Source organism: Giraffa tippelskirchi, chromosome 4 (genome assembly GCF_054371585.1).
Source record: "Giraffa tippelskirchi isolate mGirTip1 chromosome 4, T2T-mGirTip1v1.2.pri, whole genome shotgun sequence".
Taxonomy (NCBI): domain Eukaryota; kingdom Metazoa; phylum Chordata; class Mammalia; order Artiodactyla; family Giraffidae; genus Giraffa; species Giraffa tippelskirchi.
The window spans coordinates 23865703-23882956 of NC_137278.1; the positions used below are offsets into that span (position 1 = coordinate 23865703).

A 17254-nucleotide genomic window follows, 5' to 3' on the forward strand; every position below is an offset into this window, starting at 1 on the left:
CATGTCATCTGACTTGCTTCTCGTATCTTCAATGCAAAAAAAAAAAAAAGCATGTCTAATTGGAAGCAATTCAGATCTCCTCCATGACCATTTGATTCTTCTAAAGTAGACCTAGTGCTCATTATGAAGTGTAGATTCTGTAGATGTTTTCCTTTTTCTACAATATATATTACATTCCTGACAGTCTGATATGGTACCTAAATTACCTAAATTAAATGGTGACCCTTAAGTAGAAAAATAACCTCTTAACAGGCTGCTGCTTTCTTTGAAATGCTGTTTTGCCTGGGTTTCAGCAGTTTGAGGATTATGATGCTAGCGGCATTTTATTGTTGTTGCTATGTCTTGATTTTTTTCAGAAAATGGTGATGGCAATGTGTGTGTGTGCTGACACTTCCACAAAACTAATTATTTCAAACAAAAGGAGTGTGAGGTTTCTTGCCTTGAAGGCATGACAAACTCTCAAAAGCCACACTGCCAATTTTTTTGTTTGTTTTGGTCACTGTTTTGTTTTTCCTGCATTTATTATTTTGATCTTACACGTCATTTCAGGATGACAGACGAGCAGTCTCCTTAAGGGAGGTTGTTTATGTCTCTTGATTGTGATAGTCATGAAACCTGCCAAAAATCATTACAAAATGTTGGAAAGTTCACATACACCCAGACTTCATGACTCATATTTCAACTACCGTTCACAGATTTCACAGGTATGTTTCTCTTATACGAAGCAACATATTGACAAATTATTGTTTAAATGTGAGTCCCGCAATTTCAAACATATGTCAGAGGAGAGAATGGCTTGCACTTTACGTGGTCCACAGCACTATGTGCTCAGATCAGTGGACTTGAATAAAAGGGACCATTCATACATTTTTTAAGGACACATTACCCTCCTTGTTCTTCTTGGAATGCTAGGAAAAACTAGAGCTATTACTTAATCTTGCTGTGTGTGTGTGTGTGTGTGTGTGTGTGTGTGTGTGTGTTTCCCTTCTCCACCAAGGGCGTTGTCAGCTTAGTGTTATTATTGGCATACATCTCGGATCTCTGGCCCCGCGCCCTTGTACGCCTGCAGGTCTGCGAGGATGCTCTCGGAATCCTGGAGCACAGCGCTGATCTGGTTCCATATTTCCCTCTCTCCTTCTGTGGGCTGGGCATCTAGGCAGACAGGAAACCAAGAGACACAGAGGCTTGTATTTATAAACAGCCTGGGAAGAGGTTTGGCATTCATTTCTACCTGCTAGACAATCCTATGTGACTCCTGCAGGCATGGTATTTCCTCTTTAACATAATAAGGTGCTAAGAAATGAAAACTAACAGAACTTCTGGCCATTACTCAGTTCAAAATAGTTACAAATATTTCACTCACATTAACAAAGCATGTTGGAATCACTGTGCGTGTGCAATCACCTGATTGTATCTGATTCTTTGAGACCTCATGGACTGTAGCCCACCAGGCTCCTTTGTCCATGTGATTTCCCAGGCAAGCATCCTGGAGTGGGTTGCCATTTCCTCCTCCAGGGGATCTTCCTGACCCAGAGATCAAGCCCAAGTCTCCTGCAGTGCAGGCAGATTCTTTACCACTGAGCCACCTAAGGAAGCCCATGGAATCATTGTAGGCACCCCTTTTATTTGTACAGATCACTTTTTTTTTTCTTTTGCACATATACTATGTGCCAAGTGGTACACTGGGAGATACAAAGAATAAACATTACCTTTAGGGTTCCAATTCTAATATTTAATAGAAGCTATTGTGACTGAAAGTCTGTGAATCTGAGTCTAGATGGGAAAGTAGCCCCCCTTATGTTTACATACTAAAAAAAACTTAAGATTTTCTGTAATTAATCCTTCAGAGTCATGGCATAGATGTATCTTTGCAGAACACAATGATCTGTAGAAAGCAATGGAGTTTCTTTTTGAACATGAGCTCGAGAAGTGCAGAGAGTTCATTTTAAAGACTCCTGTACTGTTCATCTTTGGTCTTAACCATGAAACTTATCTACAAAAATAAGTAATGCATTTAAACTTAAATGCTGAAGAACAAATTCTAGCAGTCACAGAGACATCCACTTAGTTCCTCAATGAATTCCGACTTGTTTACATTCCTGGAGCCAATGTATGTTCTTGCCTGCAGGAGTATTTTGTTAGGGCTAGTGGGTGGAAGTTGAATAGTGGTAAAGATAGGGTTTTATTTATCTCACAATGCCTATAAAATAGGTTTCTTGCCTGGGCTAGTTAGGAAATTAATCTCCATCTAAAACAAAGGCATTGCTAATACAGGAAGAAGACAGATGTCATCTCCTAAAATCTGTTTTCAAAAATCTAAGTCCTAAGGGACTGAGTTCTCCCAGCAGACTTCACTAATGAAAGGGTGCCTGCACGCGTGCTTAGTCACTCAGTCGTGTCCCCCTCTTTGCAGCCCTGTGGACTGCAGCCCGCCAGGCTCCTCTGTCCATGGGATTCTCCAGGCAAGAATACTGGAGTGGGCTGCCATGCCCTCCTCCAGGGGATCTTCCGAAGCAAGATTTAAACTCGCGTCTCCTGCATTACAGGCTCCTTTTCTTCCATAATTGGTTAGGCTTATTGCAAGTCCTAGGCTTTTCTGCTTTTCTCTGTCAGGGAACTGAATCACCTTTTCTTCCAGCTATTAATTAAGCCCTTGGCGTTGGCTGCACAGTCCCTGGCTTCTGGGCTAGGTTGAGGTAAGAGTTTAGAGGACTCAAATCACAAGTGGCATAAACTTCCGAGATGGAAAGTACCAGCTGGGAGAAGCCCTAATCTGTCTGTCTCAGTTTTCAAATGGGAAAAGGACCATGTAACCCTAAGTGACATGTGGTCTTGGCCTGTATCCCTAAGTTCATAATTCACCCCATTTTGACCCCCCAGTTAAAAGATCAGACAGGACTAATAAGTGAGAATCTGATCCACAAGACTGTAAGACTCAGACCTTATTTGTCTCATTTGACGCTGTATCTTCAGGACCTAACACAGTGCCTGGCACACAGTAATGGCAGTAGAAAAATGGGCTGAATGGTTGAAACTTAGAGTCAAAGCTATGGCTTTTCCAGTAGTCGTGTACAGATGTGAGAGTTGGACCATAAAGCAGATTGAGTGTCAAAGAATTGAGGCTTTCAAATTGTGGTGTGGAGAAGCCTCTTGAGAGCCCCTTGGACTGCAAGAAGATCAAACCAGTTAATCCTAAAGAAAAATCAAACCTAAATATTCATTGGAAGGACTGACACTAAAGCTGAAGCACCAATACTTCGGCTATCTGATGCAAAGATCCTGATGACGGGAAAGATTGAAGGCAAAAGGAGAGGGGGCAACAGAGGATGAGATGGTTAGATAGCATCATTGACTCAGTGGACATGACTTTGAGCAAACTCTGGAAGACAGTGAAGGACACGGAAGCCTGGCTTGCTGTAGTCCATGGGGACGCAAAGAATCAGACAAAACTTAGCAACTGAACAGCAGTTTATAATGTTTTGTGATGGTTTTCCTGCTTGTCTTTGAATACCAAGCTATCTGAAGATAGGGCCTGTATTCTTGTCCTCAGTGCTCCCATATGCCCTACCCATTGGAGAAACTTACTAAACGTGTCATGTCTCAATGGATAAATGATGAAACTGACTATATGACAGAGAACGTGGGTGTTGAGAAGCGGTGAAAAAAGTAAAGCGGTGAAAAAAGTAAAGTAAAAGTAAAGCGGTGAAAAAAGTAAAGCATGTCTCACTATCACCATGAAGATAATATGCATTTACCTACAATCAGACTGGCTATTCACACTTCAGTTAACGTGTTTTTAAATCCTCCATCATTTATCTATGGCCTCAATGTTTCCTCAGTGTGGTTAACGTACTAATAGAATATTTGATGAGTGCAAAACTGCATTAATGTTACTCTTCTAATTCTAAAGCTGTTATTTCACTTTCTGGAATAGTCCTTTGAGAGACTTTGGAGTCTGCACTTTTGGCATTCTCCAAATTGAGATTCAGTTGGTCACCATGCTTTTAAAATGTATTGTGTCTTCAGATGTCAAGGAGAGACATCTTGAAAAAGACCCAGAAGAATTAGTGATTGGAAACGTTATTATTTAACCTATCAGCAACCTCCTAGAGCATTTGCTGAGTGAACAGGAACTCTGAATTAAGGCTTCTGTTTTTCTATTTTTAACACAAAGATTGATCTTAAGTCAAAGGTACATACACACACTAGTAATAATAATGATGATGGAAATGGGTCTCTGTTTCCAGTTGTAGCCAGTGAATTGTTTAGTGACGTTTCTTCTAAGAATCACATTCTAAATTCCTAATCATCACCAGTTATTTCATCGAAATTGAGGAGAATGGTTACAGAAAGCTGGACTGTTCCTGTCTAACAATGAAGCTGTTAAAAGTGCTTGTGATTTACACAGGCAATTTCAGAAACCAACACTTCTAGGAGCCTGGAACAAGCCTCTCCAGGCCTTTCTCCAGGCGATGATTTAAACCCCTATTCTAGACTTGCTGTTGTGGAAAGAATGAAAATGTATCATGTGCCCTGTGACCTTGAATACATACATTTATTGTCAAGAATTTGCTGAATTCCAAGTGCCTAGAATTTTTAATGGAAAAAGCACCATCTTATCAATTAAGAAAGTTCAACAGTATTCATTTTGTTTATAGGGGACCTATTTATCCTCCTTTGACTCAATTTCCCACTGACAGTGGATATTAACTGTCAGCATTTTAGAGTCATCGGGGTCAGGGGGAGGTTTCGTGGTGAAGGACTGTGATATTTACTGACAGCAGAATTCTCAGCATTCCACTGTGTCGATGCAAAGCAAGGTGGCCACCAGCTTTGTTTGTCAGAAACGAACATCTTCGGTGAACATACCCCAGGGCACAGACGGCAGGGCTCAACCCTGAGCAAGGCTGTCAAATCAAAGAGCTCTTATCTTTGTAAATCAGCCAAGGATGCACTCTGTCTCCACAAGCCCTGGGAACACACACACCTACCCCTAAAGACCTATTCAAGACAGTGTGGAAAAGCTGACAGAGAATCAAACAAATTAACTGAAGAAAACATGAATGGAAGACAATTTATTTGGAGATGTCTTTGGCTTTGAAGGAAGCCCTGGCATTTCATCAGTAGGATACATCCCTATCTCTGCACCCACCAGCTGTTGTATAAACACCAAAGAGACGTAGAGTAGGAAGGGTTTGCCAAACCATAAATTAAATCCATAGCCCTTCTTCTCCACCCATTTCCTCACTTCACCTTCACCCCTTCAGGATAAACTAAGAAGCGTAAATAACTATCTCATATTAACATTATTTGTGTGTGCGTTAGTCTTTCAGTCAGGTCAAAGGTTTAAGATCCCGTAGACTGTAACCCACCGGGCTCCTCTGTCCACGGGATTCTCCAGGCAAGAACACTGATGTGGGTTGCCATTCCCTTCTCCAGGGGATTTTTCTGACCCAGGGATCGAACCTGGGTGTCCTGCATTGCAGGCAGATTCTTTACCGTCTGAGCCACCAGGGAAGCCCTGATACGAACACTGGGGGATGTAAAAATGGAAACGATTTATAGCACAATACTAACTGCTTACAAAAAAACAATCTAAAATTGCAGAGGTCTGTCAGAAGATGTAAGTGGGACGGGACTGACATTTTTATTTGTACAGGAACATCAGTCATCCTATGCCAGAGCCCTTTCCCAAAGGACAGTCAGATGAAGGACTGCAAAAAGCAGGGAGGTTTAAGACACTTGAAGGCTTGTTTATTTCATTCACATGCTGAGGCATCCCTGTGATGTCATGGGGGGAAGAGAGAGCTCCAGGGATGTAATTTTTGAAGAACCAGATCCTATCATAAGTTTTCACTCACTAAATATGAGCCCTCAGGGCAAGCCAATTAATCTCTCTTGGTCTCAGATGAATTCTTGGTAGAGAGAGCGAAGCTAGCAAGAGCCTCGTCTCCTCCCTGTATGGTTCTGTGGGGGTCTGTGACGTGTAGGATCATAAAGAGGATGTTGACAGCTGAAAAGCACTTAAAAAGCGAAAGTGCTAGAAACTGAAAGAATCTTTCTGAATGAGTCCCTGCCTTGGCATAAACAAATTGCTTCCCAGGTCTGTTCTGTTCCTTTGCTTTTTGTTTGTTTTGGTTTCATTTGTAAAGTGACCAAAAACACCCTTTATTTTCCCCCTTTCCTTTTCCAAGATTATCTAGCCCCCTATGCACAATCGCAGCAGACGTGAGAACACCAGAGAGGGGGAGATGAAAGAGATCAGTAGCAGTAAGAAGTGTTCTGCATCCCCCAAAGAAATTCCAGCTGATTGCCTAATCTGACATGCACCCACACCCTTGTTTTAAAGAGTAGGAGACTGTAGTTGTAACAACTCAAAATATACACAGCCTTTCTGGAAGTACCATGGCTTGGGAGCTTTAGAATTTCCCTCTTGACTAACCCCATCAACCACCATTATGGTTTCTGGCATTCCTATTATGCTTATAAACGTGGATTTTTCTTATAAGAAAATCACTTTTTGGTTACTATAGCCTAAGAAATGTATCTTCATCCCAGCCTAGAACCTGTACTTCTTTTGGCTAGTCCATCACTTTCTCTTTGTTGTAGCTATTACAGACTTCTTCTCTGCTACCTATACCAGTGTCTCTTCATTGTGTTTGCATCTGATCTCCCCAATAGTTACATACTCCTTGAAAAAGAGTTTGTGCTCTTCTAATGCTCCTGTATTTATGCACCTTATGTCATTCCCCCTCATGCCCCTCTGCTCCACTAAGATCCCCACTTCTGCTGGTCCTGCCTGAAGCTAGGATACAGAAGATGTTCTGCAGATAGTTACTGAATTAGCATCAGTGAAGAAGCCAAGGTTCCTAAGCTTATGCTTCATGCCCAGGTCTATGTCAGATACTGAATAAGCCACACATGACGTAAGCATAAGATCCCATCTAAATCTTTTCCATAGAGAAGTTCTTTAGGCTAAAGTGAAATAATACCAAAGAGACCTAGCTATGTCAGAAGGAATGGAGAACACTGAAAAACATGTCAGTAAATATAAAAGATCTATTAAGACTACAAATATAAACACACACAAACTATTTGAGAGTTTAAAGTTTTAAAAAAAGACATCGCAATGAGTTTATAACATATGTACACAGAAGTAAAACATGTAACAATAGCACAAAGAGTGAGTGGAAGGGTGATGACTGGAAGTCTACTGTGACTCTTAAATTCTTCATGAAGTGAGCAATGCATTTTGAAGACAGATGGCAGTAAGTTAAAGATGTACATAATAATCTCTAAAGTAAGAACCAGAAGCACAACTAAAAAGTCAGCAGAAAGGCCACAAAAGAGTACTAAAAATTATTTGGTTTATTAAAAAGACAGAAAGACACCGAGAAACAAAGAGGAAAAAAATAACGAATGGAAACGACACCAAGATACACAAATACAAACATCAATTAAATGCACATACAATAATTAAAAGTAAATGAACTAGACATACCAATTAAAAGGTTGATATTATCAGCTTGGATAAAAAAGCTTGGGGCAACTACATATTGTTTATAAGAAACATGCTATAAAGAAAGGCAGACAAAATGGGGAAATACATACTGCTGCAAATACTAGGGGTAAGAAAACTGTTATGGTCAAAATATGACATGATTAAAGGTAGATTTAACAAAAGATATGCAAGATTTCTAAAAACTATAAAACATTTCTGAGTGAAATTAAAGAATATGTAAACAAACAGAAAGATAGACTATATGCATAGGTGGGACAAATTAATATTGCCTAGAAGTCAATTACCTCCAAACTGATTTATTGATTTACATAATTATAATCAGTATCCCAGCAAGATTTTTTGTGGACATTAAAAACTAGTTTTGAAGGATACACAAAATTATATAAAAACGTAAAGGTGCTAGAATAGTCAGAACATCTTGAGAAAGAACAAAGTTGAAGCACTTGCTTTTCCTGACATCATAACTTATTAGTTACTATGTTTTGGTATTAATTGGTGAAATGGATCAAGAAGCAATGAGAGAGAATAAAAGGTCCCTAAGTAGCCCCACACATATTATAAATAGTTAACAAATTTATGATAAGGGCGTTAAAGCAATCCGCCTGTGCTAGAATAATTTTGTATCACATGAAAAAAGAAATAAATCCAATACCTCTTTCACAACATATGCAAAAACTTGCTAAGATTGATCATTGACTTAAATGTAAAGCTTAAAATTCTAAAGCTGTCATAGGGAAATGTAGTTGAGTATGTTTATGACCATGGAATAGGCATGATTTCTTAAAGAAGATACAGAATGCACTTAGTAAAAAAGGAAGAAAACGATGAATCACACTTTATCAAAATATAACATTTCTGTTCACGGAAAGAAAATAGTCATGGGATGAAAAAACAACAATAAAAAGACGGTAAGTGACTGTGTAGAAATACGAGCATAGACTGTAGAACCCACTACAAAGGTCAAACAAATTTAAATCAGATCTACACAACTGGAAAACCTAAGGACAGATGTCTCTAATTTTGCAGTAAATTTTGACCCAGCTTAATTTTATCTATTTGACCCAGTTCAATTATATTCCATCACTGACTTCAAAAAGAATATTCAACACTCAAAGCAGAGGTGCCACATGCATTTAAGCTGTCGCTACATGCTGTTCAGCCTGCCTTCCTCCCTTCACTGCCGACTCCCTCCTTAACTCTTTGCAATCCAACCTCTGTATTTAAAGCAATAAATCCGGAATCTGTTAGGCAGCTAACTGCCCAACTCATCATTCCCTTTTCAAGCCTTCTTGACTACTCTCAGCATCTGAATCTATTTACATTCCCTCCTTCTTGAAAGTGTGTGTCTCCTGGCTGCCTGATCTAGCCTGTTCTATTCTGTTTCTTCACATGGCCAGCATCTGCTACTTGGGCTCATTTGGTCTCTTAGCTCGACGTAAGCTGATGGCTGGGTCACCAAACTTGGTGGGGCCCAAGCCCTGCCATCAGGAATCTCAATTAAGTTGCCCTGCTTCTCCCTCAAAGTAGCCTCTCTCCTACTCAAGCTCCCTTTAAACACAGGCATGCCTGAAGTTCTCATCCGCTTGGCTCTTATCTTCTGTAGTTTTCCTTCAGGGATTTCAGCTATTCTCTTTGGAAAAGTTCTTCTGAAAGTGAAGGTGTTAGTCGCTCAGTCGTGTCTGATCTTGCGAACCCATGGACTGTATGTAGCCCACCAGGCACCTGTGTCCATGGAATTCCCCAGGCAAGAATGCTGGAGTGGGTAACCTTTGCCTTCTCCAGGGGACCTTCCCAATCCAGAGAATGAACCCAGGTCTTCTAGGTCTTCGGGAAAAAAAAAAAACACGTTGTTTTAAGTCCACTCCAAATGCCACCTTTGCAAGAAAACTTCTCTAGTTCCTCCTGAGGTCATCCATTTCTTGAAACTAGAAGTTTCTCCCTCTATTCCCAGGCCGCACCATGCCTCTTCTAAGCCCGTTATTTTCTTTTGTCTTTGAACCGTCTGCCTGTATTGTCCTCCACACCGGCCTGGGGCTTCATCAGGCAATGGCTGCTCCTGTTTAGTTCCGTCTGCCTGATGTCACCAGGCTTACACGGATGCTCATGACCATACTCAACATACTGTTGCCATAATGAGCCGAAGGAAAAATCATGACCTCAGCCCATCTTCCCCACCCTTCCAGTCCATCATCCTTCCTTCTTGAAAGCCAGTTTTAGGAAATAAGATTTGAAGAATCAAGAAACGAAAACAATTTTTTTTTTCCATGAGACATTTCGTCTCCCTCTCTAATTAGGCAGAAAATGATGGCTGTATTACTTCCTGGAAGCTGCCTAGGATGAGCACTTAAGGGAATCAAAGCAAAGGGAGGAAGAAGGCCAGAGACATCTGTACTCCCACCTCAACTCCCCAATCATTCCCTGTGTGACTTCAGCCCAGTGACTCATCTTCTCAGACTCAGTGAAATAATGTTAATCTTCTCTTTGGTAGTAAGGGGGATATAAACAGGATTTTATACATGTTTACAAATTTATAGTTTTATATTTTCCTTAAATACTCTAGTTCTAGTCCTAGTAATAGGCCACTAAACATGGAAATTCAGTCTACACTTCTTCTTCCTGAAGAAATTATAGCATATCTATAAACGGAGTTTTGATACTATAAGTCAGTATCAAAATTGAAAATATTTAAATGTTTTCTTCGGCCACCATGATCTTTCTTTAAATAACATATTAAGAAAATGGCCAAAGTACACGACTGAGTAGGTCAGAGCCCTTGGGTTGTAGGAGAGAGGAAGAGAGGCCCCTTTGCTATGTTGGTGGGGAAGGGGATGCCCTGAGATCTTGCCTCAGAATTCTGGTGCTTCGGAGAACACCAGCTGAAAACTACTGCTTTAAATTCCTGTAGATTTTACTTTTATCACTTTAAAGGATTTTCATATTAGACTTGACAAAGAACTCATTATTATTCTTTGTGGAAGGGGAAAGCCAAAGTTCAAGAACAGCTACATAGGTAAATGGGGCCACTGAATTCTGGGTGACATTGTGAGAAGCATGCATGCATGTGTGTGGAATTTAGAACTTCCAAAAAAGTAAAGCATGAAACTCCCTTAGCTGTTCATACGCCCCTGAAGTTGTGAGTGAATGTTGTTTTACCACTATTTTGGCCTTTGTGCACACTGAATGAAACAGTGTAAAATACATATGACAAGAAGTGGAAAGGACCAATTAAAGATACAAGTACTAAAATTAGGGTGTTGGAATAATAAGTAGTTCATTCTGCAATGATTTTTAAAATTATTAATAAATCTTCCTGTAATAAAAAGGATAGGTATATTATAAGAGAGTAGCAAAAGTCACACCAGTAAAAAAAAAAGAAAAAGAAAACCTACTCTTTTTGAAGTATCATATGAATCTGGCTCTTGAGTTCCCAGGTGCCCTCCTTACTAAACTGAACCAAACCCAGCATAGCCCAACCAAACCCAATCAAACCCAGCCAAAACCAACCAAATCCAATCAAATTCAACCAAGCCCAAACAAATCCAGCCAAACCAAATTAAATCCAGCCAAACCCAATCAAATCCCACCAAACCCAACCAAGCCTAACCAAACCCAATCAAACTCAGCCAAACTCAGACAAGCTCAGCCAAACACAACCAAACCCAGCCAAACCCAGCTAAACTCAACCAAAACCAACCACACCCAATCAAATCAAGCCAAACTTAGCAGAAAATAACAAGAACAATAACAAACTGAGTTAAATCACAAGTGAGATCTCTTTAATTGAATATAATCTGCATTAAATTTTTTTTTCAGAATGTATGAGTTTGGGGAATACTTTTCCTTTTTAAGTAGGTATTTAGGCATAACAAAGATTTTAAAAAGATACCTCCAGAGAGCTTTCGTAGTTTGGTTTGCTGTATCTTAGAAAGTTATTCTAGCATTTACTTAGAAAATCTGTTAGAAAGTTTAATATATATGTAAGGAAGTTTCAACTTATTTTTAATATTAATAAAATACTTGGAACTATAGTTTAAACTAGAGTTTAAAGCAGATTAAGATTTGCAACAGATGGTGACTACTGGGACAAAGGACATCTAACTGTGCTTGGCATTGTGGAATTGCAATTCAAAAGGAGGAGAACGCAACACTGAGTATAGACACATGAGATCAGTTGCTTAAAATGAATGTGTCACTCATTAATAAACATAGTCAAACAATGAACAATATAAGAAAGACTCTCTGTATGTATTCAGTCATGATTCATAAGCCGTTTTCCCTAAGGTAAAGTTTTTGATTTAAAAAAAAAACCTTTCAAATGAAAGCTGCATCTCAAAATTCTGAAACAGTTCTGTATTATCGAATAATATAAAAGAACAGACAGAGATTACTCAAAACTACAAAATCTCTAAGTCTCATTTCTGGTATCTATCACTTTTTCTTTTACATCTAGTGATATTTGTTTTATATTAATCTGTGTAAATTACTATGTATACTACTTGTCTTTGGATTATGACATAATAATTCATGAAAATTATTAGGAAAATACATGATGATGATTGATGTTAGGCCTACAATAACTGATTGCTTCTAAAATCAAAGAAAAGCATGAGCATATTAAAAAGATGTTCTTTGTTTTTAAAAAAAAATAATATATGAAAAGAAAGAAGGAAAGGGTCTTTGAAGATGCAGAGAAATGCAGAGAGACATTTGGATGTGGTTTAAGTATTACATAACAATCTTTATAATTCCCCTAGCAACAAACCATAAACAAAGTGAAGATTTTTCATCATAATCTTTTCATTTTTGGACTTACTTTCAAAATCCAGGAAAAAATGTGGGTAGTTTTCAATTTCCCTGGTGAGGACTTTGAGCAGGTTTCCCATCCCAGCGAGCCTGGAAGAGGAAACACGAAGCCAAACACCATTAGCAGCATAAAAATCATCCTTCCTAAAAGGTGAGATAGTTTTGAATGATTTGCATAAATACCATTGAACCCCTATAACTACATCAGAAGACCTAATAGAAAGTATTTTTATACCAGGTGACAAATGATAGCTTAACAATTAGTTATTGTTCAAAGAATTGGGTCGTGGTCTTAGGAGGCAGAGTTCAGGTGTATTCTAGAATTTTTTTTCCCCTTTCCCTTTCACTAATCCCCAGAATCCTTACAGTTAATATTTCATCCTTGCTTTATTTCTGTTCCACTGGTGTGGGAACATACCATGTCAATGGACAAGCAGAACAGTGAGGGCATTATTAAATTACCTATCCAGAAAGGTAAATTTCTCAAAGTTCCCAAGGAAAAGAGTTTAGAAAACAGATTTACACTCCCAGGAATCCCTTTTAGCCCATACAAGAGGTCCTGTTTCCCAGGTAAGTCAGAGGTTCCTGCGACTTCACATTTCAATAGTTATGAGATTAGTACTTCATGCTGCAGTCCATGGGGTCGCAGAGTCAGACACGACTTAGGGACTGAACTGAACTGATTTAAATAAATAGCAACATGTCTACTGCTCTCAGCTCTAGACAGTAAACCTTCTTCTTCTTCAGGAGACCATTGTGCCTTCATTCATTCTACACATATTTATGGAGCTGCGATCTGATGCTGGGTGCTGAAGGCATTCCTCTAACTCATGACTCAGACACCTCAGCTTGGGAGGGATCAACTTTAAAAATCACTGGATGAGGATAAAGGAGCTCAGGGCTATACTTTTCTATGCACATGGCTGCTGATAGTGTTTATGTTGCTGTAGGAATTTTAAAAAGCCACTGTAAGAAAGATGTGGTGAAAGAAGAATAAACAAAAAGGATGCTGTGCATAACATAACAAGCAGTTCTCTTGGGTGCAGCAGGTGGTATAATATAGTCTCCATAACCCTCCCTCCAAGAAAATACTCACATCCACTTACAGATATCACCCAAGGTCACCCATGTAACTAATGTGAAGCTAGAAGAACTTAGGGAGGACTGCTTGCAATCCTACCTCTGTTTCCTGTTAGCTCTGTTATCCAAGGCAAGGCACTGACTCTCTAAGCCTGTTTTCTCATCTATAAAAAGAATTTTTGAAATGTATCAATTTCATCAATTCATGGGTATTAATAAGATTAAAGATATAAAATGCTTAGCATATACTTCTAAGAAGTGCTCAAGAAACAATATGTGATAATTACCGTTATCATCATTATGATGATTATCTTAACGCCTTCAAATACTTACTCAGAATTCTCCTATGGAAGACAAATCAGAGAGGTGTTATGTGGCTCTAGGGAAGAGAACTAGAACCAATGAGGGAATAATGAGGAAGATCTTCATTCAATGTCGTGAAAACATTTCTCACCATTAGGGTTGTCAGACTATTGGGTGATTTGCCCTGTGAAATAGTGAGTTTCCTGTCACTGGTGGTGGTGAAGTAGAAATTAAAAATATTGTGAAAATGAGTTGGGCAGAAGATTGGGATATATACTTCTTCGACCTTGCCGGTCTTGAAGTATATGAACATTTGGGCATGCGTGCATATGTGCTAAGTTGCTTCAGTTATGTCCATCTCTGTGCAACTTTGTGGACTGTAACCCGCAAGCTCCTCTGTCCATGGGATTCTCCAGGCAAGAATGCTGGAGTGGGTTGCCATGTCCTCCTCCAGGGGATCTTCCCAATCCAGGGATCGAACTTGTGTCTCTTGCATTGACAGGCAGGTTCTTTATCACTAGTGCCACCTGGGCATGTGTGCACAAGTACACAGACACACAATAGGAGGCAAATACCATGCTCCTCTTGTCCAAAAGAATCTTCCCTCTTTTATATTCTTTCTGTTATTGTTTTTTTCCCCTCCCTAGCCTTGATTCGTGTTTCCTTTTAAGATATTTTTGAGCAAAGCCCTGTGTGAGACAGGTTCTGCCAAATTAAAACTCACAACTAGTGTAGTCCATCCTTGTCACTGGGCAATATTCACAAACGCTTCTGGGTCTCTAGGAAACAATGTGTTTCCAATTTAATGAACAATTCCAACTCAGACCCCAAGGCAAATCTTGCAGGAAGATGACTCTACTGTTTAGTAGCAGCCCCGACTTTCATATAAAATGCCTTAATGGAAGTTAAATATTCTTAATTTCCCTAGTTCTGTGCTATTAACATGTCACAAGAGACCCGAATGAGTTTAGCTTCCTCCTAAAAGTCTGCCTTGTGTAGGATTTTACTGTCAGAGTTCCTGGGTGGGAAATGCGTTAAGCCTTTAAAATTAGTAACAGACTGAAACACACATGGAAATACATCCAAATATTAGCTGGCTGCAGAGTGCTATCTGTTCAGAAGGTTACTTAGGCTGGTTGGCTGATGTGGTCAAATATCTTGAGACGTGATTCTAACAACAGCCGAGATTAATTAACTGGAACTATTCTAGATTTCTAGATGTTGACATCCCAAACAGGAACTGTCTGGAATGATAAAACTGTGGGAACTTACGTAGCGTTATGGAACCAGAAAACATGCCTTTCAATACAAGCTTCTTGAATAGATACAGAAATAGATCATCTCCTTCATGGCAAAAAAAAAAAAAAAAAAAATTGCTCCCCTTCAAGGGGACAAGAACATGCACATTTTATTGAGTGCCCACGGTGTGCCTGGCACTGTGCTTGGAGCTTTCACACACTTAAATTCACTAAAACCTTACACCAGCTCTTTGGGTGCTACAACTGTCTTCATTTATTGGAAGAAAAAGAGGTTTGGATGGTTAAGTATATTTCTTAAGATGACAGGAGAATAAAAGATGGAGTCACATTTGAACTTGAGGGTCTGGGAACCCAAAGCCCACATTCTTTTCCCCACAAGAAGGAACCTGGGGATTCAGACCCCTAGGAGGTCCCTGGTTGAGAACGCTGAGAGTCCATGGTCTGCAGAAAGTGTCTGCAGGATAATACAGTACTGTAGGTCTATGCTCCTTTTTCTGGGGACAGAGTCTACAGTTTCTGTTAAGATTCCAAAGCAGCCTGTTTCTCACTAGTACTGCTCCACATACAGGGAAAAACATACTTCTTGAGGAATTCATGCTTTCTTTAGGAAACCATGCGGGGGTGGAGTCTTGCAGAAAAGTTGGCTTCATAGCAGAAGTGAACTCCACCCAGGCGTGAAGGACCCTGGGACTCTGTAATGGCAGAGAGGAGGCCCCCAGCTGGGGGATGAGGGGTGAGAAGGGAACAGCAGACACAAGTTGGGTGACTGCTGAAGTCTTCCCCAAACAGAAGGCTTATTCCTCAAGGTTTATTTACTTAATACAATTTTGAAATGGATCCTTTCACTTTTTTTTTTTCTCCAAATCGAAGGAGGGCGTTTCTCTAGTCCCAGTAGGAGTGTTCACAGTGTCTGTAAAGACAGCCCGCGTGTCTCTGCCAAGGGAGGCGCTCATGTCTCAGTGGTGATGATTTGGGATGTATACTGGTGTTTTCTATGACTACTTTCTTGGCTCTCAGCTCAAAACCACTTCCATGAGAGTTGGCTCATAGGCTGCTCGGTAGAAAATGATGCCTTTCCTAAAGAAGTCGTTTTCTGCTAACACTTCAGTTCCAAAAATGAGAAGGGGAGCAAAACACACACACACTCACACACACACACACGTGCAATTATTTTTTTGTCCTATTTATAACTCTGCTCTTGTTTGGAAGAAAAAAATAAATAAACAATAGGATTAGCTGTATTCCCAGAGTATAAAACCAAATAAAATCAACCAGAGGTGATTTTTAAAAAATGGGGCCATCTCTGGTGAGGAAATTTGTTTAGTGGAAGTAAGACATAGCGGAACTCAAGTGTAGGGCATGGGCACTGTGAATTCTGACCTTTGCCTGTGTATACCAACATTTCAATGCCCAATTTTAATGATTAGAGAACAAGCACTTAGAAAACTTCTTTTGTAGCTACAACTATTGCAAAGGAGAATTTCTAAGCCAATATCACCTTTCATCAATAAAGAACAGAAAGTGAGAAAAAATAGAGCAACAGCCCCACATGGTTTTATTTGCTAGTATTTTTCTTAAGGTCTAACATGGTAAAGACTCAATGCCTCTACTAGAGGGATGGGTTTTCTTAGCATTTTGAGTGAGCCAATACCTTCCAGCATCTACACATTTTTTAGCGTCCCTGGTACAAAAATTTAAGTAATCAAAGACTTAGATTCTTTTATCTATAACTCCATAGTTTGGAGATTAATAAGTTCTGTTGAGCCTAATATTTTTCTGTAACATAGTTATTAGCATATAGTGAAGGTGAAAGTGTTAGTTGCTCAGTCATGTCTGACTCTTTGCGACCCCATGACCTGTAGGCCACCATGTGGCTCTGTCCATGGGATTCTCCAGGCAAGAATACTGGAATGAGTTGCCATGTCCTCCGCCAGGAGATCTTCCCAACCTGGGGATAGAACCCAAGTCTCCTGCATTATAGTCAGATTCTTTACCAGTCTGAACCACCATAAGCCCCAGACAAATCACGAATACACAATGACATATATTTCTATAACATTATATCTTTGTCAAAGATGTTTCTGGACTCGTTTATCCTCAACATGAGCATGTGTCAAAGGCAGGGAAGATGATATTGGACCCATTTTACAGATGAGAACTTGTGGATCAGGTACAATAAATGTCCTTTCCAAAGTCATCCAGATGGAAGTCCCAAATGTCATCAGAACACATTCCACATTAGAACTGGGGCCATCTTTTTAAAGCTCCTGTTTTACGAAATACCACT

At 39.6% G+C, this 17254-nt stretch overlaps 1 protein-coding gene across 13 annotated transcripts in view; it reads right to left on the bottom strand.

The window, feature by feature from the left end:
- CYRIA (CYFIP related Rac1 interactor A) overlaps window positions 1–17254 on the bottom strand; it is a 100350-nt gene that overhangs the window by 15376 nt on the left and 67720 nt on the right. For 9 of the 13 annotated variants that reach the window (XM_081483813.1, XM_081483818.1, XM_081483822.1 and 6 more), the window contains 3 exons: window positions 13506–13569; window positions 12336–12415; window positions 1031–1152 (listed from right to left, as the gene is read on the bottom strand). In XM_081483813.1, coding sequence (XP_081339939.1) covers window positions 1031–1152; window positions 12336–12405 — 192 coding nt within the window. In that variant the 5' untranslated portion in view covers window positions 12406–12415; window positions 13506–13569. The remainder of the gene's footprint in view (window positions 1–1030; window positions 1153–12335; window positions 12416–13505; window positions 13570–17254) is intronic. The other 4 variants (XM_081483811.1, XM_081483812.1, XM_081483814.1 and 1 more) reach the window with 1 other exon arrangement.